This window comes from Myripristis murdjan, chromosome 16, assembly GCF_902150065.1.
Source record: "Myripristis murdjan chromosome 16, fMyrMur1.1, whole genome shotgun sequence".
Classification (NCBI taxonomy): Eukaryota; Metazoa; Chordata; class Actinopteri; order Holocentriformes; family Holocentridae; genus Myripristis; species Myripristis murdjan.
Genome location: NC_043995.1, coordinates 5,845,096 through 5,868,322, shown reverse-complemented (window position 1 = coordinate 5,868,322; position 23,227 = coordinate 5,845,096). Strand labels below are relative to the sequence as shown.

The following is a 23,227-nucleotide window of genomic DNA, read 5'->3' as shown; positions in this document are numbered from 1 at the left end:
TTCCTCTTAAGAAGAAAATGTCTTACAATGTCTTAAAAAGTCTTAAAATTCCTTAAGCCTGTTATTTTACTCAGTTAGTTTATAATACAAAGACTTCATAGTTATTTATTCAGTTATTTTTATTTTAAAGCTAACACTTAAACAAACATTTTTTCGAAAGCTTTATTTGGCTTATACTGACTGATGCTTCATGTCAGCTGAAAATAACCTAGTAAATTTTACCGTCATCCATATCTTTTCATACAGTTAAATATTTTACTAAACCATAAGTTGGATGGATTTAGTGATAAATTTACATCCTAATATAGTTTAATAAGGTTCCCACTACCTAATAGACAGCATTAGTTTTGACAAACATGCTAATTTTAACAACTGAATGTTTAAATTAGTTTCTTTCGGCCTCTTTTTCTCATTTCTTTTAGCCTCAACAGTAGTAGGACTAAACTTAAACTTTGCTCACTGCTTCTGAAAATTCAAGAACTTTTATAAGAAATTAGACTGCTAATAGAAAGAAGAAGAAGAAAATACTGAGGAATTGAACTTAAGAGCATTCTGAAGGACGCCCTTACATTTCTTTGTATATCCTCTCTTAAGAGCTATCATGACAATACATCCGTGAATCTGGCCCCAGGTACCCAGCTCAGAGAGAAAGGAAGTATCCCAGCCAGTGGCTCCAGACAGCGACAGGAGAATCCAGTTACATGGATTGTTACATCGATTATTACTGTCCTGCTGCTTTGTCCTGTTGCCCTGCTCAGTTGGCTGGATCCGCATCCCGAGCATCTCCCTCCCCTGGTGAGGCACTGTTCGGTATTCCAGCAGGGCCTCTTTACAGTGGCGAGGCCCAGCTGGATGGATCTAGGTCAGGCCAAACATAATGATGGGTTCAAAATTTACTGGCCCTACTGCTTTCATAACAACTGTGCTGTCTTTGCCAATCTGGACCCTTTCCAAAGTTCTTTATGGGTAAAACAAAAGGCCCGGTGTTTCCATTGCTGCAAGGGCCACAAGCAAAAGAGCAGTACTTTGAAAACCTTGTGACTCCTATGGAGATTTACTCTGGAATTGCTCTGCATGAGGCCCCCCACACAAAGAAAAGCAGATCCTTCAGCCTCTTCACTATCAAGACCCCTATCAATGCTGCAGGCAGAGACGTCAACAGAGATCCCAGCAGTGGGATTCATAGTGTTTTTCTTTGCCTGTGACCTCCCATTTTCAAAATAGGCAGTGGGCCCTCCAGAATACCCATAAATTCTGGTTGCAGAGCTCAACACTGTCAGACACTGTCAGATGCTATTGAGCTCTGCAACCTCAGATTGTCCTTGATGAACATCACAGGACTGAATCTGGGACGGCGGGCGGAGGATGCTTCACTGTAATCTTGATGACGAAGTCTACCTTAATCAGTGTGGCGCACAAATGCATCATGTGTCTCCGCTTGTTGCCCTTGCATGGAAAATTTGGTCACAAGATAGGCATTTGTGACGCTGAAGCCATCAATGCTGAATATGAATCTGGACCACTGCCCACATAGCCAGGCGAGCTAGACCTGCCATCCAGCTTTACAGAGTCAAAGGGTCTGGTTAGGGCTAGACAATTACCCACACGGGCTTCTTTTCAAAGGGGGCAATGCTAGTCAAGGTTTCAGTACACACAACTTCAACCACACACAACTCCTTTCTGTTGATTTGAAATCTTTTTTTTCTGTTAATTTACAGTAAGAAAAGTCTGCTTCTTGTGTGCAAAATGGTAACGTGCCCAGGAGTTGTCACAATTAGTTGCTTGGATCTTCTGCATGAATCCAAGGTGGGATTGATCCGAGCAATGATTGATTCTGTCTTTCCAGTCTTCTCCTTCAAAAGTATCTAAATCTCCAAGATTATGAGAGCTACATCAACCAAACTTGCAGATAGGTTGGAAACCCTACCCACTAGTCAGGAAACAAAAATTTTACCAATTGGCCCATAACTCCTGAACCCTAAGTGGTTGCAACACAACTATTTCGTTTATTTCTGGATTTGCTGGATCCAAATGTATCTGTCCAAGTAAGTACTCATTAATACTCATTGTGCACCTGGGAGGATTTCCTGCTATTTTGCGTTTTGTCCAAAATATTTTTTTTCCCTCCTCTTCTTCCATTTCAACCAATTTTACCGAAGTGACACCAAATTTGTCTTACTTACTGTGGTAACCTTCCTGATTCTGGCTATTTCTTGCTGATATTCCACACTATTCATCAACAAAAGGCTGGCAGAGGTTACATGAAATGCTTGCTTTCAGAAAAAAACAGTCATAACTCATCAACCACTGAATCAAAGGAAAACTCACAATGGATTCTCCCACGTATGGTCTGAGCTTATGTCCAAAAGCAGCTTCCAGTTCCAACAATAGGTGGCGTTATGACAGTAAAATGTTTATATCTCTGAATCAGCTGCACGAATGTGCCTCAAAAAATTTTCCCAGATGTTCTCAGGTCATGTCCAATACAGAAAACTTAGTTATGACTGTCAAAAGAGGTGTTGTTTACAATGTATTTTTTTTCAATCAAAATTGCAGTCAAAAGTCCCAAAAAATCATTGAAGAAGATTTTTTTTTAACACATCCACTGATGTGTGAAATAAGCTTGCCTCACAGCAACCTGTGGTTAAATCAGAAGATCAGCACTATATTTTTCAAAATATGAAAACTCAGTTATGATTGAAAACTCAATTACTGTCAAACTCTCAATATCACATGTTTAAAATGGTGCTCAGACATGTCAAACAGCAGGTCTGCAATAATAAACAATAACTGGCTGTAATTTGTGTGTAACGTCACCAAAATATTTGACACTACAGCTGAAATCAGCAGAATGATGTGGGATTTTTTTTTTTTTTCATAATTTTATACCAGCATTTTAATTGCTGTGAATACTTGGAGTCATGTAGATTTCTTATTCCTGAGAATACTCTCTGCTCCTAAATCATTTATATCCCTCATCGGGCATAATGAATAACTCATTAAGTTATGGTAGCACTTCTCAAACCTTTCAAGCCACAACCTATTCATGCCTCAGCTCCTCTGTATTACAACATTTCTATTAATTGCTGTTTTTCTTCACAATCCGCATGATGCGTAAGCCTACGTAAAGTGAAAAAACAATTCAGTCTGATGGAGAGACAGTTTAAAACTGACCATCAGAATAGCATTTGCTTTCTGTTTATTAATTTATGCATTAATTGATCTGACACTTCTTCCCCTGACACCTACCAAAAGTGATGTTTTTTATTTATTTATTTATTTGTAATAAAAGTTTAAAAACAACCCCATTACTTTTCATGTAAATCTTCATACATGCAATAATACATGCATCTAAATATGACCTTCTCCATCCTTCACTTGGCAGCTGCTGTGGTCATGGGATAGTGTTTGTTGACAAGCAACTTGACTTTGGGCCTTCTGTGTTGAACCTTTGTAAGCACTAAGCCACTGGGTCTGCTCAATGTGAATCTGTCAGTGTGTTCCCATGAGATTTTGGCGAAGGCCTGCGGTTGTCCTGTATAATTCATCAGCTTGGAATTGATCCCACGGAGGAAAAGATAGCTGAGTCATTCTGCGAAGTGAAATCATAAATACAACTCGTGTGTATTCAGGTGATTTCACTTGATTTTAATCAGAAACAGAGGGCCTCTGTAACACTGCAGTTTAGTGGTTGTTAATTAATGATCATAAATAAAGCTGCATAGCGCTATTGAGCTGCAGCTTCAAAATAATGATTATGATTATGATTAATTTATTCGCCAGAATTTTCGCCTCAGTATTAAGTCTAAAAGTTAAGCGAGTGAACAGAGCCATTCAATACAAACTATACAATATAATCGTACATAGCCATATGATTTTACCATTTATTGTTGAGATTGCCTCTACGTGGTCTCTGCTAATTTCCCAGTCTTATTTACATTTTGTTAGGTTATTTAGGATACATGCGCATATGATAATAATTTAATACTTAATACTTAAGTGCATTTTTCTGTATCTCAGGCCGCTCCAGCGCCACGGCTCCCAGTAACATTTGGTATTTGCAACAACTCACCACATAGGGGCGCTGTTACTACAGAACAGAAGGTTACACGTCAGAAGATGTTACACATAGTCATTCACACATTTGCTGTTGAGGCGGTGAGTAAAATGAAGACAGCGGTTAGTTACAGGGGATTAACTATGGGACACTGTCTGGGTGAAATACTCACCCCTGGAAGTGATTAAGAAAATCAGAGGTGGCGAAATGCGCCCCTACAGAGGTGAACAGAGGTGCTTTATGAGGGTGTAACCCATGTTGGTCCACACTCACTTCCCCCGCTGTGCACTGCAGGGATTTCCCACTTTACTGAACTGTACGCATCCTCGCTCACGTAGCCTTGTTCTCGGTCAGACACGTGCTGTGACATGTGGGGAGGAGAGGCTGTGCCTCTGGGACTCTGATGCACCATTCATATAACACAGCATGTATAATAGATATAACTCATAGATTAGATTATATTGTAAGGCAATTATCTTTAAAATGCTGGAATTCCCTGCAATAGAAGAGAATAGAAGAGAATAGAGATTTAGATGTCTTTTAGGTCATATATAGACTAGAGCAGAACAGAGCTTTAGGTTTGTATTTGGTTCAAGAGAAGAGAAGAGAAGAGAAGAGAAGAGAAGAGAAGAGAAGAGAAGAGAAGAGAAGAGAGCGCTTTAGATGTATATAAGGTTCTATAGAATAGAACAGAACAGAACACAGTAGACAGGTTTCTATTAGGTTCTGTAGAACAGGATAGAATAGAACATAACATAGCATAATAAAGTAGAGCTTTGGGTATCTATTTACGACTATAGAATAGAATAGAATAGAATAGCACTTTAGATGTCTATAATGTTCTATAGAATAGAATAGAATAGAATAGAATAGAATAGAATAGAAAAGAATAGCACTTCAGATGTCTATCTGGTTCTATAGAATAGAATAGGACAGAACACAGTAGAATAGGTTTCTGTTTTGTTATGTAGAATAGGATAAAACAGAATAGCTTTAATTTTCTATCTGGCTCAGTTACATTTCACATTGTGGTAAACGAGCAGCACTGGGAACCTGACATGTTTGCTTCATGCCACATGTTACGTAACAGTGCTGCATCCATCTGCATCCATCCGTCCATAGGTATACACACACACACACACACACACACACACACACACACACACACACACTGCATCCATAGGCAGTCCAGTCTGCAGTCTTTTACAGATCAGTGCACAATGGAGGCCCTGCCGGGGAGAAAGTGTTTCTATAGAGCCTTGCGGTGCTTTAGGCCGCTGCCAGGCGCACAGAGTGAGCGGACTGCAGATGACACGCCACTGTGCTCTTTTCAAATAAAATAGACATATGTGCGAATTGGACAACAAGCAGAAGCAACAGTTGTCAGAGTCTCTCTCTCTGTATCATGATGCTGTTCATCCCTCCAAGGCTTTTCCTGTGTCGTCTTTAGCAAGCTGTATTTCAACAGTATTTCGTCACATCAACTGCTCAGGTCTCAGAGCTCATACATGGTGGAAACTGGATAAAATGCTTCATCATGCCCCACCACTTCCCTCTTGCATCTCTCTCTCTCTCTCTCTCTCTCTCTCTCTCTCTCTGATCTTTTTGACTTTGAGGTGCGTGTAATCAGTTATTGCACGTGTCCATTCTGGTTGTTAAAAATAAGAAGTCTTCTACTAACTAGCACGTCTGCTGCTTCATCATTTCCTCCTCATCCTCTCCTCTGTGGTTACCAGGGCAGCCACGAGCGCCCGTGACCAGACCCTCGTTGCGAATGGATCCTAGCGGCAGCAGCACATATTACGTCACGTCGCCAGGGCGACCAGGCTCCCGGTGGCACGTGTCCTGTATAAAAACGGAAGGCGGCAGTGCCGTTTGCGCACACAGACACAAGAAGCATCAGCCGTGAGGTAAGCTGTAAGCCCCATCTCCCTTTCATTATGGGATGTCTGTAGGCTTTTAAAGTACGAATTCCAGGCATTAAAGGCCTAACACAAGATTAAATGTTGTGGCGAATCTTAAATATTGTTTCTGAGGTCTCTAAAAATGTAACCTGTGTTGGTCGGTGCACAAACTTTACTTTTCCATTATCGCTGAGAAATCTCCCCGGCTGTGCAAACTGATACTTTTATCTTCAATTTACAACCTATGCGATGAAATTGGTTATTAATTTGCACCTGCATTCAGATTTACTAGAGGACCTCAAGCTGATTTAAAGAAACAGGACGTCACTTTAAGCACGGTGAATGATAGCTAGCTTAATTATAATCTGCCACGTATTCGTTTAAGTGGCGCAAAAATACCACAGCCGGGCTAAAGGATGGAGTGGTCAGTATCTAGTCATGTAATGTTACTTGTAGCTGTAGTTTTAGGTGTATGCGTGGTAAAATGGTGCATGAATGGTGGAGGAAAACGCCAGGATGGGAGGGGATGCGCCCTTGGCCTTGCTGTCTACACGGAGGCTGCTTGTGTAACTCTTTGTCGTTGTCGTTGCATCATCTAAGATAAAACGACGTTTGGATGGGGAAACCCTGCGAAACAATTTAAGCCTGTTTGTGGGGGAGAAATGAACGTGAAGCGATAATAGCTCATTCATAATCTATAATTCATTGAGCAGAAGCTAAAATGTCGAGCTGGTAACGTGACATTGGCAGCTTCCAGTGCTGCATTTTTGCGGAAGTGGATTAAGAGGCTAGAAGAAGCGGCGTTATGTAACTGCCACACAAATAGATGTTTTGGTGTACTCTTGCACATTTACTGCAAATTTACAGCATTACCAGTGATGCAGGAGATACATTTGCGATGTAAAACACCCCGGGCTGTGGTATGAATGAATTTATAGGCTTATAGAAAAATGTGGAAATAGAGTTGGAGCTGCTGTTAGTGAATATTAGCACTGCAGCAGCACATTGAACTGTTTGAACCGCATGTGCTTTCCATGAGTGTTCAATGGGGCTACGTGCCTCTCCTCTTCCTCATGATGAAGTCACTCGTCGTTGCGCCAGCACCTGCATTGAACAGCCTGTCGTCGCAGTGGGAGGAAGCAGGAAGGGCGAGAGTATAGGAAGCAGAGGGGCACGGTGTTTGATATCGTGACCTATAATAATGGGAATGCGACAAACATGAACCGTGAGCTCTTCTTTAATTTGAAAAGATGGAGGAGGCGAGTTCAAGTCCTTCCGTGATGCGTCTGAAGGGCAGAGAGGCTGCGGCGTCACATGACTCTGCCGCAGTTTGACTCCGGATGACACGGATTCGTTGATGCGGTTTTAGAAAACGAACACACAGGATTTAAAAGCAGCAGTCATCCACAGATTTATTGCTTTGTGTTCACTAACAACTGCCAGACTGACTAGAAGTACAATAGCAAATAGTTGAAACTGGGAAAGTTACTGCTGAAGTAGGACAGAAGTTAAGCAGAATGAAGGTAGTCAGTTATACTGATGTTCCTAAACGCACCTTCTTCAGCTGTAATCTGTAGTTTAACACAGCCTGGAAGGGACATCATACAATGTGCAAACATAGTGAGTGCAAGCCCCTCTTCCTTTCCCCTAGGGTATGCATTATAGTCGTCACTATCTAAGGGCACATTGATAGATAAGCATTTGTTAAAATAAATTCCAGTCCCATTAGGTGTGGTAGATGCAGATGGAGCCATGTCTGGCCTCTCCCACTGGTGAAGGTCATCACTCCAGCTGAGGGAAGGTCACAGCAGCCCCAGAGAGGCTAGGGAGATGCTGGCTAAACACTCAGCTTTATTCTCAGATGCTAACTTGAACTGAGTTAGCTGTTATCCAAACTAGACTCAAGGTGCTATAGCTTACACCTCAGGCTCACTTCAGCCGATGAAGGTAACAAACCAAAGGCCCAGAACTGCTAGAGAGATGCATAGATCTGGCCTCAAAACGGTGCCACTTAACATGTTTTTGGCGTCCTGCACTTATTATTCAGGAAGAAAGTTAGCCATAATACATGTATTTGAAGATATTGACTTTGAAGCATAGATAATTTAACATTATAAGCCCCTCTGGACCAGTTTGTCAAACAATTATTTAAAAAAAAAAATCTAAATTATGTAACTTTGTGTAGAATTGGTATTGCATATCAAACAAAGTTAATGTGGGTTCTTAAAAATGAAAGTAATTGTGATGACATATCTTTTGTCCTAATTTTTATCAGTGCATTTTGTGGATGATACCAATATAGGCCGATATCGATGGAAATTTAAGCCAGCCCAATAATGTGGTGTCCCTGTTCTGAGGTACAAGTCAAGTACTTTTAACCCGTCTTTGACTCTTCTGTAGTGGGTTAACTTTTATTAGCCTGTTATTATTATGGAAACTCATTGTCTAAATTACAGAAGCTAAGTTTTAGCGTAGCGCTATTAGTTTTGCGTGTAAATGCTGACTTATTTTTCTGTTGCACGTATTGTGAAGACAGCTAAATGTCTCAGATGTAAATGTCAGTGACTCCGTGACTGGCTTATTGTGTGTGAGCATAAAGTAGACAGATCCTCCTGTCTACTTGTCGTGTAGATTAGTTATAGCAGACCAGCTGCACACTGGTAATGTTATTACAGCCTAATGAAGACTACAGCCATGTAATTAAGGAGATATCGACAGCCGCCCCAGCTACTTATGTGATGTGAGTGAGGGGCTGCAGGTCTGTTTGGTTCTTCACCTGTTCTGCATATGCTAGCATTTCATCTGTTTTCTTTCAAGCTCCCTCTGCAAAAAACTGCCAGATCTGAAAAAAAAGTGAAAAGATATATCTATATATCTATCTGTCTATATCTATATATAGATATAGATATAAATATATACACATCATTGAGCTTAGTTTCTGTTCATAAGACTAATATTTGTAGGACTCCGTTTAGAATAATTCCATCAGGACAAGATAATTTACAGTAACATGCATATTAAGACCAAAACTTGCAGCTAAAACAGGGGCAGAAGTGGCGATGTGGACGTGGAGGGTCTTGTTAGATACTTGCTTTAAGTGGTACAAAGAGTGTTGGCTTGTTAGAGGCTTTCCTCTGCCAGATTAGCTGCCACACGCTGCTGACGTTGCTCACCAAGCGAATGTCCCTCTCCTCTCTGGTAGAGGCTTGAGGGCAGGCTGCCTTGGATCAGAATCACCACAGATTAGTTTGCTGCGTCCTGATTCACAGTTTGGGGTTGGGAGATTATCACTGGAGAGCTCAGCTTTGTCATGACACTAGGGCCTCTGTCAGTCTTAGTACGGCTAAGTTGAGATTCGTATGAATGTTTCTTTCAGTTCTGCTCCTGATGAATCAACCAGCCATCTTGTCCAGGATGTGTGTAAGACGCAGGAAACTTCACGATGACTCAGCAGCACTCAGTGCATGGTGGAAAATGTGGCATACTGCAGGGAGGGGACAGGCTACTGTGAAGTGTTAGGCCTCCTCTTGTACAGTAAAGCAGTTGTGCATCTGCTCTGCCTTTATTTTATTACATAGCAGTGATACAAAGTTGCAGGTTTTTATGCATAGTTAGGTAAGTAGCACACAGCATAGAGCTGTGGCCTGATAACTGCATTTTGCAGAGGAGAGGAATGGAGGGCACACACTGACATGGCCTGAACCGTAGGTAGGAAATCTGTAAACTACTTGCTTACAGGACAGTGGGTGTGTGTGTGTATGTTTATATGCGTGTGTGTATGTCGACATAACAGTACCTCTGCAGGGTAGTCACATGTCTCCTACTGAATCACCTGCAGTTTGATACTGCAGACCTTTTTTACTAATTCATACTGGTTGGTGTGTGTGTATGTGTGTGTGCGTGCGTGTGTGTGCGTGTGTGCGTGCGTGTGTACATGTTATAAACCATAATAATCCATTACTAAGCAGCTAAATCCACAAGCCATAACCTATTAACTTTGGTTGTCCTGAACGCTCATGTTGTCATACTACCTACAGCATAGCAGGTAACTGTGACTCTCCAAATTGAGTGCTGGTGTTATGACTGTAACACTACTTTTAAACAAGGTGCAAGCTGACTGGACAGCCAACGTGCCAGACAGATGCGTTGTCCAGTAGAAACAGTGGACTTGTCTTTCTGTCACTGTCAGCAGGAGGCCAGGCCCGCTGTCTTGCACACACACCCTGCAGTGCTGGTTTGTATGTGTGTCTGAGTGATGATGTGATGGTGTTGGATGTTTGATTGACTTGTTTATGCCAGCAAAGTGACGTTGCCATGGTGACGAGACTAGACTAGAGAGATGAGGAGCACAGACATTGCTGAGGAGGAGAGACAAAGAGGCTGGGAGACAAGAGGAAGTGGAGTAGAGACAGTTGACTGACAAACTGACAGTTACTGTCAAAAGTCACAGACAGTTCAAGTCCACCTCTACGGGATAAATATCATGTCATGTTTTGAAAGGTTGAGACTTAGTGTTTGAAAGCTTGAAATCTAATTTTAAAAAAAATGTAAAAATGTAAATCTCTGCAAATACGATTTTGTTGAGTTTTCATTATGCACAACTGTGGCAACTTTTTTTTTTTTAAGCATTTCTTGTCACTGTTCTCCCAGTGCATTAGTTTGTTTTTCAGGTTTGCATTATTGAAAATGGTCTGAAAACATATGACTCAACCAGTGATTCCCACCACTACCAATCACATGTCCTATTTACTGGGTTAGGTGGGACTGACAATTTGTTCTGCCAGTGATGCTGTTATTGGCATCCAAATGTGGCCCAGATTATTAGCCTGTATCAGTCATTTTTTGAGCGATGTCAGTGATTTTGAGTGATGTCAGCGCCAAGGCACAGTGGTGTAGTGGTGAAGGCACAGGTCTACGGACATAATGGTGGTGGCCATACGCCTGTCTGGTCATAAGTTTCCATCATACTACACTGGTCACACTGAAAAATGCCCCCACTCTAATGAGAGATTACTACTCACTGCCGCATCCATTTACATTCCCCTTACAGTCAGAAATTGATAAATGGTGCAGAATTTTCCATTTCCGGGTCACAATGTCACCATGGAGAGAGGCTGGTGGAAGCAAAGCAAAATTTAGTAAATGGAATGCACCCGCTGAAAGAGCGTGGGAGAGGGAGGAATGCTGGGGGAGTGGCCACGCAGACGTTAGGAGAAATGGGCAAGGGAGAAAATAAAAGAGTCATTGAGTTCATTGACTCAGTCATTTCCAGTGAGTACACAAACCATGCTAACCTGAAGTTTTAATACAAAGTGGTGCTATGCTGACATTGTCAAGGTTGTTTTTCAGTCATGCGAGTTGTCTAACTGTATTAGTCAAGCAATTTTTCTCTATCATAAGAGTCAGCAACAAGTGGGTGTGAAGCCCAAAATAATAATATACCTGTATCAAGATGAGAAATGTAATCCACACAGTATTTGGAAAAGTGTTTGAACATGCCTCTCAATTGTTGACATAGCATGTTGAGAAGTCAGAGAGGGCTTGTTACTGTGTCAGGTTGTGTGTGTGTGTGTGTGTGTGTGTGTGTTCGACATCAGGGGTGTTGGCAGTTATTTGGTAGAAATGAAATGCTGTGTCGGAGCCTGGAAGAAACACAGAGGGAAGAGAGAGAATCCTTCTCCACTTTTCTCCTCTCATTGTTCTCATAACTGATTTTCCATGTGAACAAAACCCAGTTAGAATGAGACATTTTACCACCTGATGCAGCCTGTTGTCTTGGTCTCTCTCCGGTTGACTGGGCATCAGACACAGCTCAAGACCCTGGGGGAGAATGACCCACATACACACTGTCTCCCCAATACACACATACAGGCGTAGCCGCCCCCCTCTGCGCCCCCGTCGTCACACGCTGTTTTTGCATGAGGAAAATGGGTCGCAGCTCAGGGGAAGCAAAGGGCAGACAGACTGAATAGAGGTGACAAGGATGGATAGCAACAGAGGTGGAGGGAGAGAGGAAGAGAGTAGGAACAAATCATATGAAAAAGGGTGAGTGAAAAGTGGAGGGAAGACGGAAGGGACATGTGAGACTAAGGAGGAGGAATGAAAGTTTGAATCTAAGAGAGACATAGCTGGCAGGGGAGAGGAAATGGAAAGACAGAAGTGGACTGACATGCAGTGAATGAGGAGAAAGGAGAGCTGTGAGGATGGATGATAGATGGAGAGACAGAATGAGAGAAGGGGCTGGCGAGTGGATGCAAGGGAGGAACATGGTGTCCTTCCTCACCGAGGAGGAAGGAACACAACTACAGCCTCTCTGATTGGTCACTTCTGCCCCTCGGCTAACCTATCAGCAGAGGAGGAGGCCGCACCGCCCTCATCAAGTTTGTGGCTAATTTGATAGAGCCTTAAAGGTCAGATCTCCAGTATTACAGCAGATCAATAAATTTATATAATCCTTAGTAATGCTATTACCAGGGATTATATAAATTATTATCATGATTTTCTAGTGAGAGAGGACATTGTTTGATTCATGGAGCAGAGAGGAGAGACAGAGCTGAGGTGGTGGGAGGAAGGTTGGATGGAGAGAGGTGGGTGAAGAGCGGTGAGGGACAAAATGTATTTTTCCTATTAAGGAGGAAGGAGCACAGCTAGAGCCTCTCTGATTGGTCAGGCCTACTCTCTGGCGGGCCAATCAGAAGGGGAGATGGCTGAGCTGCAGGAGGGTATCATTTTGCGTCATATTTTAGTCACACCGGTGCTGGTCTTAACCCAACCAGGATGGAAACAAACTATAGATGACAACCTTCTCAAGGCAGAGCATTTTCACTGATTGAATTTGCAAGTCAGTCCTATTCTAACATTAATTGGCCTCATGGCTAATCTGTAATGAGCAGAAAATGTGGTAAGAAGCCGCAAAGCTCAGAGAGAGTCTGACTTCATTGCGTACGTGTCTGTCCGTCTCGTCTGTTCGCTTCTTAATGAGAGTCAGCAGATTGCAGTTTTCCGTTAACAAGATGTTATGTCTCTGCCCTGCTCTGCACAGCACTGCCTCTGTGAGCCAGTGCATGTCTTTGTGGGTGTTGTGTGTATCTAAGAAAGTGTGTTGAATACGAGAGCAGTGTCGATTGATTTACAGATAAAGGAAACCAGGCAATTGGCCACACAGTCCACATCGTAACCAGGCAACATTGTGGACTGGGGGGGGCGTGTCACCATTTATATACTGGCAGAATGACACATGCCCGCATACAAAGAGCTATACAGACACAACAGAATTAAAATGATTAAAATGCATAATTTTAACTGTAACTCAAGCCACAGATTAAAGAGTAGCACAGTGAGGTGGTCCTAAGCTGCTTTTTTGGGATGAGGCCCACCATAGCTCGTACTCCAGCTCCACTTTCCAGCTGCTTCAGTGCAATGAGAAAACTGCTGAAAAGGACTGGACAGCCCACTTAAAAATAGTAGCATTTGTCAGGTGAGCAGCCATTTTATGCCTGAAAACCCAGGGCAGCTGCTGTGTTGAGACAAAATGGAGGGAGGGAGGGAAGTATGGGGACAAAGAGAAGCAAGGAGGGGGACAACAGAAACGGGGAAGGGAACTTGGAAGGAGAGGAAAGAGAAAGTTGGTGCAGTGTTTTGTGAGCACAGACAGGGTGATGGTGGGAACCGAGTGCAGCGGCGAGGACAGTAAGAAATGTGAGACCAGGAGGGAGATATGTGTCTCTGTCTAACTTCTCTCATTTCTTTCCGCTTTGTTCTTTGTTTCACCACCCTCTATCTCTCTCCCTCTCTCTGTCTTTCTCCTTTTGGTGACCTTGTATTATGAATGATGCTGGCAGCAGAATACAAAATGGCTCCTCTAGCCTGAGAGAAGGGCCACTAGAAATAGGCACACACGAAAAAAAAAGGCCACATTATGCTCAGGCACACTGGAAGCAGGTGTACACTGGAAACAGCCGAGCCCTGCAGGCAAAGTTGTGACACAAATCACCAACACTTTAATACAACACAATACTATCTGACAGCATGTTCAATAAGCTCATGTTGCCAGGCAACTAATAGTCCTGCAACAGCCAGCAACAGAGTCCTGTCTGATATTGCTTAGCAACAATATCTAGTTCCATGTAGTAAAAGTGAACATCTCCAGGCTAAAATAGTTCCAGACCATTCAGTCCCATGTCGTATTGACAGATCAACAAATATGTGATGGCTAACAGCCTGACAAAATTGATTGACTGAAAAGTGATTGATAGTTAGATTTGGTACAGAAGATCTGACAGTGCATGGCTAGGACGAAAATGTACATGTTTGGACCAAGTGCGTGCCATGCTGTCATGTTTTCTTCATGCCTCTTATGATTCATACGAGAAAAGGTTATTTTGGTGCACCCTCTTTGTGCTTACATTGTTGAAGGATTGATAGGTGCTGTATGTAACCAATACGTTGTCACTAGACAAGTTATTGGCACATCCAGTACAGTACATACAGTATTTTTCCAATTAAAAAGATGTAGAGATTAACAATACCATCAGTGGGGGCGCCCTGGTGGCTCAAGAGCAAGTACCATGAACCAAGGCTTAGTCCTGATCACAGCGTCCTGGGTTTGAATTCGACCTCAGGCCCTTTGCTGCATGTCATCCCATCTGTCTCCTGTCTCTCTCTACTGTAGCTGTCAAATAAAGCAGAAGTGCAAAAAAAAATATCTTTAAAAAAAAATACAACACAGTAGAACTACCTCCATCCCGGTTTGCCTATGATCAAAAATCTCATTTCCTAGTGTTATTTAGTTTATTTATTTATATGTTAGCCGTTCCTCTGCTTTCCTTCTATCTAACCAAAAAGAAAAATTTACAAGTGAAGTGCACTTTCAAATAAGTTGCACAACAAGAAATTCAACTGATGTGGCAACGGCTCACCATTATTGGACTTTTTCCTCTCCCCAACACCTCTGTGAAGATAAAAAAAAAAAAAAATCTGCATGCTGTAGTTTGCTGCCACACTGAAATCGACAGAGAGAAACAGTAAAATAATAGTAATTCTAGCTAATAAAAGTCATTGCAGAGCAGCATGTACTCTCGAGATAGGTTTGAATGGTGAATGTTTTACTACATGTCAACAATTGCCAAGAAAAGTGAATGCATTGTTTTTTAATGTGGAGATGTGTTTGCATGGTTAGCAGCAGACACACATTATACACCGGCTTTGTAAGGAACTAGCAACACTATTGTGCTACCAAGGCCAAGGCCACCATCTACCTTGTGCGTTTGTGTGAGCAAGCAAGCAGGAGCGAGTGTGAGAGAGAGCTGGTTTATCCTAATCTGGCTGCCCCTTTAGTCTATTTAAGGATTCCCACAATGCACTGCACCAGATCGACAGAATGCCCTACATGTTCCCTGCAGAGACACACACACACAACAGATTAGAAGATTATGGTAGTCTAAAATGACCACCAACCAGTTCCAAGGACAATCCACGGTGCCCTTACCTACTGTACCTGCAGCTGTCTCACACACACACACACACACACACACACACACATACATCAGCACCTGGCCAGGCTAGCGGCTATGTGATGCTGCTGAGCTCAGCTCTTACCAGCTGACTGTGTGCTTGGATATACATTTACAGAAATCTGTGCAACTTTGCAGAATGAGGTTCTCATTTCTCATTCTCGTTTTATTATCACAGAGTTTTCATGTCAAAAAAACAGAGTTCATAACGATCATACCGATTGGAGAAGCTACTTATGATTTTTTTGTTACTTGTGCTAACTTTGTGTTTTCATACACACACATACACCAGTGCTCTATACACAGACGTAGCCGAACCTTTGAATACACACATACACGTACATGTACACATGAACATAGACACACACACACCATCTCTTCCACTACATGATCTACAGTCACTGTGAAGGGTTGTGGGTGTGTGTTATGACAGTGCTGTTTAGTAGCACTGTGGTATCAAGTCCACTGTGGCACAAAGCAAACACACCAAGTAAGGAAAAGAGAGGAGATGAAGGAGGGAGAGGGAGGAACGAGGGTTTGGAAGAAAGCAGGGCAAAGCTATTGGTGGATAAGCAGGAGGTGGAGGAAGAGAGGGAGGAGAAGGAAGAGGTTGGGCGAGGTGTGTGTATCAGAGAGCAGAGGACAGGATAGGACAGGGGAGAAAGGGTGTGGGAAGGAGACGCCAGACATCTGGTATTTTTCCATTGAAAAGATGTAGAGATTAACGCTACCATCTGTAAAACTACCTCCAACTCGGCTTGCCAAGGATCAAATATCTCTTTTACGGTTATTTTATTTATTATATTTCAACTGTTTCTCTGTTTTCTAGTTCCTACTATCTCTGCCCCCCTGCTGTCACATAGTTGAATCAAGGCCAGGCTTCCTCTTATTCAGCCAGAAGACCAGTTTTTCTCTGTTGGCCCATTTGTTATGTAACCGGCCTAAACACTCTCTCTGCTTCTCTCTCTCCTTATCCGTCTTTATTGTTTTCTAAACATGCCGCTGAAAGGCATCCACCCCTCCCTCCTCATGCAGCAGCTTGCCTACATACAAAACCTGATATTTGGCAGCCTGTTTTTGGCCTGCACAGCCTGGGCCACTACTAACTTACTAGCAATGCTACCAGTGGAAGCAGACTACAAAACTACAACAAAATCTACTTTAGTTTGTTTTATAGACAGTATTTTGATTTTTAAGAGGGAAACAAACCAGCAGAGCAGGTTCTTTGCTAGTGTGATTTCCTATTTAACCCTTTTAAAGCCAAAGCAGGGTGGAAAAACTTGTCAAGAGGAAGGAAAGGACAGACATTATGGAGGAAAGATAGTGGAGGAGTTATGCTAGCTGTAGATTTGGCTGGATGTAAGGGAAAGAGGAATGAATAAAGAAAAGAGAAACAAAAGAGAACAAGAGAAGTGAAAGTCTTGGCAGGAGGTCACACCACCCTCATCAAGTTTGTGGATAATTTGATAAAGCCTTAAATGTCAGATCTCCAGTATTACAGCAGATTAATACATTTATGTAACCCTCAGTAATGCCATTACAAGGATAATATAAATTATTATCATTATTTTCTAGTCATGCGGTGATGAATGTTTAAATCAGCTGGTTGTGGCAAGCAGGGAAACCAGCAGGACTGTGTGTGCACGTCTAAGTGTATCAAACACAACCTCTGTTGGTGACGAACAGAAGGTTCTGACTGAAACGACAGATTGGAACAAGTGACATTGGAGCGGTGCAACACACACACACACACACACACACACACACACTTATGTATTGCCGGCTAGTTGCACCACCTGATGAATGCCACCTCCTGCCTCCAAGGAAACAGTTTGCCCCCATTTAGAGTTGCACAGGCACTTCGTCACACCATGGGGTCTTACTCAAATGTTCAGCTAAGAATTTGGTGTCACCCTGGGATCCAAGCGTACGAGTGCTTCTGTTGTAAAGAGTCTGGTGTTCAAGCTGTGTCAATGAAAAAACACACAGTCGAAGATAGGGACATATTTGGTAGCTTGTGGCAACTAACTAGTGTTTTCGTGTTATTTTGTTTCAGGGTTGTTTGCCTGTGGTTGTTTCTCTTGTGTCACCGCTGTTATTTATGTGTTTTCCAGGTGACTCAATCCCCATCAGTCAGCAGCAACCATGTCAGACCTCTGTGTTGGAATCAACGGGTGAGTTAGGAGCTTACCCACACAGTTTTGGGGATGCTTTGCACTAACTTCAGAATGATTTTAAGTATAGTTTGGGATTTTATCGGCATTGAATTGAAGTCCCTTTGGAGTGTGAATACACTCTGCATGCAGATGGCTTCAGAGTGTCTGACCTTGCTAGTACCTCCATGTGAGGTCCCAGGAGTGCTTCCACATCCTGAGGAAGTTTCCCACCATTTTTCCAAAGCACAGCGGCAACATCATTCACATCTCCCTCTCTCTCTTTCTCTCTCTCTCTCTCTCTCCCTCGCTCTCTTTCTCTTAATGTCTGTCTTCCTCTGTTTTTCATTGCATTGTGGTGTGTTGTAGTTTGATTGTGCATTGTGGTGTGGACTCTTTGAGTTAACCCGGGGAAAACTGCCACATTAACCCTAACTTACTCTCTCTCTCTCTCTCTCTCTCTCTCACTCTCTCTCTCTCTGTCTCTCTCCCCCTCTCTAGCTTCGGTCGTATTGGCCGTCTGGTCTTGAGGGCTTGCCTCGAGAAAGGCATCAAGGTTGTGGCCATCAATGACCCCTTCATTGACCTGGAGTACATGGTGAGAAAACACACCAACACACCATCATTAACCAGTTTTTAGCATTTGTTTCTATCCACAGAATATGAGGTGGAATGGATTTACTCCATCAGCTTTACTTATTTAAATAATTTGGTCCCTCTAGGCAATAACTAATGTGTGTATGAGTGAGTGAATAAGTGAGTAAGCGAGAGAGAGAGTGAGAGACAGAGAGAGTTTGTGACACACAGGCAGTCTAATATGCAGTATAAGCTAAAATAAAAGTTAAAATATTTTTTTCCGTCCTCCGTAACAGAATTTATATCAAAAATATGTGAGCATTTGGTTCATCCTGAAGCAAAACACACACATGCCTTCATACTCAGACATCTTTCCACAGGTCTACATGTTCAAGTATGACTCCACCCACAAGCGTTACCATGGTGAGGTCTCCCACAAGGACGGCAAGCTCCTTGTCGACGGCAACTCCATCTCTGTCTTCCAGTGGTTAGTGTTGATGTTGTTTTGGGTTTTTGATGCTTGCATTTTAACCAACATATCACTCGTTTGCAAACCTTAGAGTCCTTAAAGGCAGTTCATTTCATTGTTACGGCTTCATCCTATACTGACAGTTTGCCGTCCTGGTGTGTAATACCCCGGTGAATCCGTGGCACATGGAATCAGGCTGTCTGCTGCCCCCGTGTTAGCTCATGTAGCTCGCTAATCCCTCATCAACCCCCTTACACTCACTGTTGGTTTAGTCCATTGAGGGGTGGCGCCTCCACTCTGCAAAAGGCAGTGCCAGCAGACAAAAGGGTTAGCGAGGAGACATTCCTTTTTTCACCGAGTTTCTGCTTGAGCACTTGGCACATTCTATTCCTTTATCCGTCTCCTCCTGCAGTTGAGGCAAATTTCTGTTTCACAAGGCAATGGGCCTTTTATGCTCCAGTGTGTTCATTGAATTATTGCCTTTTTTTGGCACTAAAATCAAACTGTCCAAAGAGGCACTGAGCGCTAAGTGAGACAGCACAGGATGTATCATTCTTAACAAGACCCCCCCATCCTCCATCTCCCTCTCTCTGTGGGTCTCTTTCTCTCTTGGTCACTGGCTCTTTTCCTCTGTTTCTTGCAATATACAGTATTGCTAATATATCAAAAGTGTTAATACGTGATGAGATATCGTCTGGAATTTTTGATTTTTTTAACATTGTGATATGGTATCAGTCTTTTCGTTGTTTTAAAGGCTGCGATACAGTAAAGAGATGCAATTTCCTGAACTTATTAAACTGTTGTAAGTGTTCTAGTATTTGCTTGGCCATTGTATCCACATTACTAATAATTGTCTACAGTGTGTGTAAATATCTTGAAAGCACCAGTAGTCATCCCAACAGTATCATGACAATATCGATATGGAGGTATTCAATCAAAGATATTGTGATATTTGATTTATAACACAGCCCTCCGAGGACCCTGTGTTCCCTGAACACAGTGCTCTCTGCCAGTCCTGCTGAGAGACAGAGCCGCTTTATGAAGAGCAGTCCATCCAAATCTGTTTGTCTGTGTACTGTGAAATACCTTTAGAAACCATCAACATATGCTACTGTGCTTTTATTCTACTCGATTATACCAGTACACACACACAAACACAAAGAGGAATAGTAATTCAATGATAATTCATTGATGAATTAATTTCTGCTTGACTTCTCTCCTTTTCTGTCTCTAGTATGAAGCCATCAGAAATCCCCTGGGGTGACAGTGGAGCTATGTACGTCGTTGAGTCCACTGGAGTCTTCCTCAGTGTGGAGAAGGCCTCTGTACGTACACACACACACATACACACATACATACAGACTGAGATTCATATACAGACACCCTTGCACAGTAGTTTCCAACCTCTGCTCTCTCTCCCAGGCTCACATCCAGGGCGGGGCTAAGCGTGTGGTCGTCTCCGCCCCCTCACCTGATGCGCCAATGTTTGTCATGGGAGTGAACGAGGACAAATACGACCCCTCCTCCATGACCATCGTCAGGTAACACATGCTCACTCCCACACACATAACACGTTCACACACACTCCCTTAGATCCCCATCTTCACCAGAAGTGTGATAATTGTCGATCTAAGATGTCTCGCACATACAGCTGAGTCTAGGGATTCACACAAAGCACGTCATCGGTACATGTCTTACAGCCTGGTTCCTGTCTGCTAAGAGAAGTGAAACCCTGCAGTCTAGTGGTTACTGATCTTGCCTGTTTGTCTGTCTGTTGATAGTAATGCCTCCTGCACCACCAACTGCCTGGCACCCCTGGCCAAAGTCATCCATGACAACTTTGGCATTGAAGAGGCTCTTATGGTAAGTCCCAGTCTCTGAAAAGCTCCATCACTTTAGTGGCAGTGAGAGTTTCAGTTTTGCGGGTGCGGTTCAGTGTAAGAGGTTAAACCAGTTAGATATTACGCAAACCAACTGAACTGGCATTTGTCAGTCCGGCTTCTTCGATCCTTCATAGACTCGCTTTGCGAACAAATAAATGCTTTCCAGTGCCACCTCGACAGAAGCATTGGGAGGTGAAAGCTTTTTAAAGGCTCACTGTACCTGAACCCACCATAAAATCACTGCAGACGCAGAGTAATTCATTCTTGGATGTCTTGATGACCTGGAGAATAGGCCACATAGGGCCAAGCTTTAATTTGTGAACATCCCCAAGAGAAGCGAAATTTCCGGGACGTGGCCGAGGTCATGTCTGAGTCGTTTTCCCAAAGCTCCTGAAACTCGACAGAGCACACCGCACACTGTATGCCAGATTTTTTAAAGCCGAAAAACGTCCAAACAGCAGACACATCTCCTCTCAGGCACAAGTTCTTCTGGTGCATCTCCAGTCTCCGTCTTCATGCTCCATCTATCTTTTCGTTTCTTGAATGTACTGTAGTGGCAGAGACTCTCTAGTTTGTGTGCCACAAATTGTTGTGCGCCATTGGTTTTATGCCCTGTTAAAGAGAGTAAGTTGTTGTTTAGTAATTGTTTTATTGAATATTTATAACCGTTAGTAACAAGGATACACAGTCAGTAGGGGTCCCGAAGAGCTCCTCACAGCTCGATTGTGACCCACCTGGGACAGCTGAATGTTTGGGTGAATGGGGTGACATGTGGAATAAGGATGTAATTTGATGGTTGAGTCTACATGGTTCTCATCACCAGCCCAGCTCATTGATAGATTATGTGCTTATTCCACATTTTGGTTCACATTTAGTTTAGAGTTTGAATTTAGAATTCAGACACTATGGAGATGGCTGGTGCTTGTTATAGCACAGTAAGACATGGATAAACATGGCGATATCGGCCACAGCCATGGGTCAGGGCGGCCAGTGTTTTCAGCTGTCTCATGACCTGTCTGTCCTCTGCAGACCACAGTCCATGCATACACAGCCACTCAGAAGACAGTGGATGGTCCCAGTGCCAAGGCCTGGCGTGACGGCCGTGGCGCTCACCAGAACATCATTCCAGCCTCCACTGGCGCTGCCAAGGCAGTGGGCAAGGTCATCCCCGAACTCAACGGGTGAGCAGATGCACATACAGATACACATTAATATTCCTCCATTTCATCCTTTATATTTGTGGCTGGGAAGCTAATATCTTCAACTTTTTCCATTCTCATTTATTGGAGTAGCTGTAGAACAATAGCTGAAGTGACAGATGTTTGTTCAGTGTCTTATTTTTTTCTCTTTCTGTGTCTGTGTGTGTGTGTGTCTAGCAAGCTGACAGGCATGGCGTTCAGGGTGCCCGTGGCTGATGTGTCAGTGGTGGACCTGACATGCCGTCTGTCCCGGCCCGCATCCTACGCTCAGATTAAGGAAGCTGTAAAGAAGGCCGCACATGGCCCCATGCAGGGAGTGCTGGGCTACACCGAGGACCAGGTAACATTTCACACACACCACAATGCATATAAATACTCCAAAAACAAAGAGTTCATGCCAAAGTCACTGGACGGGTGACTGCATTTTGGGCTGTTGGTCTTAGTTGTGTGACCTGTTGTTTCCAGGTGGTATCCTCTGACTTCATCGGTGACACCCACTCCTCCATCTTTGATGCTGGCGCCGGCATCTCCCTCAATGACAACTTCGTCAAGCTCATTTCCTGGTCAGTGCTCAGTTCATATTATTTCTTCAGTCCTTCTAGTCGATAGTGATTGGTTGGCCATGGACTTTAAAAAAAAAAAAATCTATAACTCTGCATATACAAGTGGCATACAGTTCTGTATGGTGACTGGATAAGACATGTGTGCTTACTTTTGAAATGGATCATCTAAGCCCTCTCTCTCCTCTTTTGCCTGTCTCTCTCCAGGTATGATAACGAGTTTGGCTACAGCCATCGCGTTGCTGACCTGCTGATGTACATGCACACCAAGGAGTAGGCACTTCCTGTCCAGAAAGGAAGTCAAGAAAGGGACCACCCCAGTCAACCTCCCACCCCCTTCACTTCTCTTTTACACACAAACCCCACTCATAGTCAAGTCATAGCATCACTACCCCCTAGCACTACTATATGTAGGCAGCAGCAACCGTGTGTTTGAGTGTTCTGATTTTATCTGTTATTTTCCTTTAATGGCGAGACGTTTGGTCGGTGACAGTATTTGTTGTGTCCCTGTGCCCCCCCTCCACCTCCTACTGCCACTTTAGATGTGTCTTTATGGCCCAGTGCTATGGTAACTACTGTATCCATCTCCCTATTGGTGTGTTTTAAAGGCTTAATAACCGTGGAAGGAGGAAGCTGAGAGGCAGAGCTACTGTAACTCCGCTTAAGAGTAATGACAGAAAAAAAATAAACCTTGAAAAAAAAAAGCTGTCTTCCTGTCCTGTTTCTTTAATTACATGCAGTTAAAGTCAGTGCATTTGCAGTATATTTTGTAGATGCTGTACTCATTGGGATTAAGGTTTGATAGAATAATGTTCTGCCTTCTACACCTCCAAGTTAAATCATTAACATTTCCTGTAATTGCATTAGAGTGTAACAGTTCTTCAGCTTGTCCTCATACCGTGTTGATCTCCATC

General features: G+C 43.0%; 1 protein-coding gene across 1 annotated transcript; it reads left to right on the top strand.

Annotated features, from left to right (window-relative positions):
- The first annotated feature begins 5,850 nt into the window (after nt 1-5,850).
- Nucleotides 5,851-23,022, top strand: gapdhs (glyceraldehyde-3-phosphate dehydrogenase, spermatogenic). The gene is made up of 11 exons (XM_030071622.1): nt 5,851-5,967; nt 17,588-17,647; nt 18,128-18,224; nt 18,583-18,689; nt 19,906-19,996; nt 20,094-20,212; nt 20,453-20,534; nt 21,584-21,735; nt 21,931-22,093; nt 22,219-22,316; nt 22,521-23,022. The coding sequence occupies exons 2-11, from the start codon at nt 17,619-17,621 to the stop codon at nt 22,588-22,590; spliced, it is 1,008 nt and encodes a 335-aa protein (XP_029927482.1). The 5' UTR covers nt 5,851-5,967; nt 17,588-17,618; the 3' UTR covers nt 22,591-23,022.
- The last annotated feature ends 205 nt before the right edge of the window (nt 23,023-23,227 follow it).

Excerpts from the sequence above, each read along its gene's own strand:
- gapdhs (XM_030071622.1), top strand. The coding sequence starts at position 17,619 with ATGTCAGACCTCTGTGTTGGAATCAACGG. Across the intron at positions 18,690-19,905 it reads TCCATCTCTGTCTTCCAGTG|TATGAAGCCATCAGAAATCC; the intron begins GTTAGTGTTGAT and ends TTCTGTCTCTAG. Across the intron at positions 22,094-22,218 it reads TGGGCTACACCGAGGACCAG|GTGGTATCCTCTGACTTCAT; the intron begins GTAACATTTCAC and ends TGTTGTTTCCAG.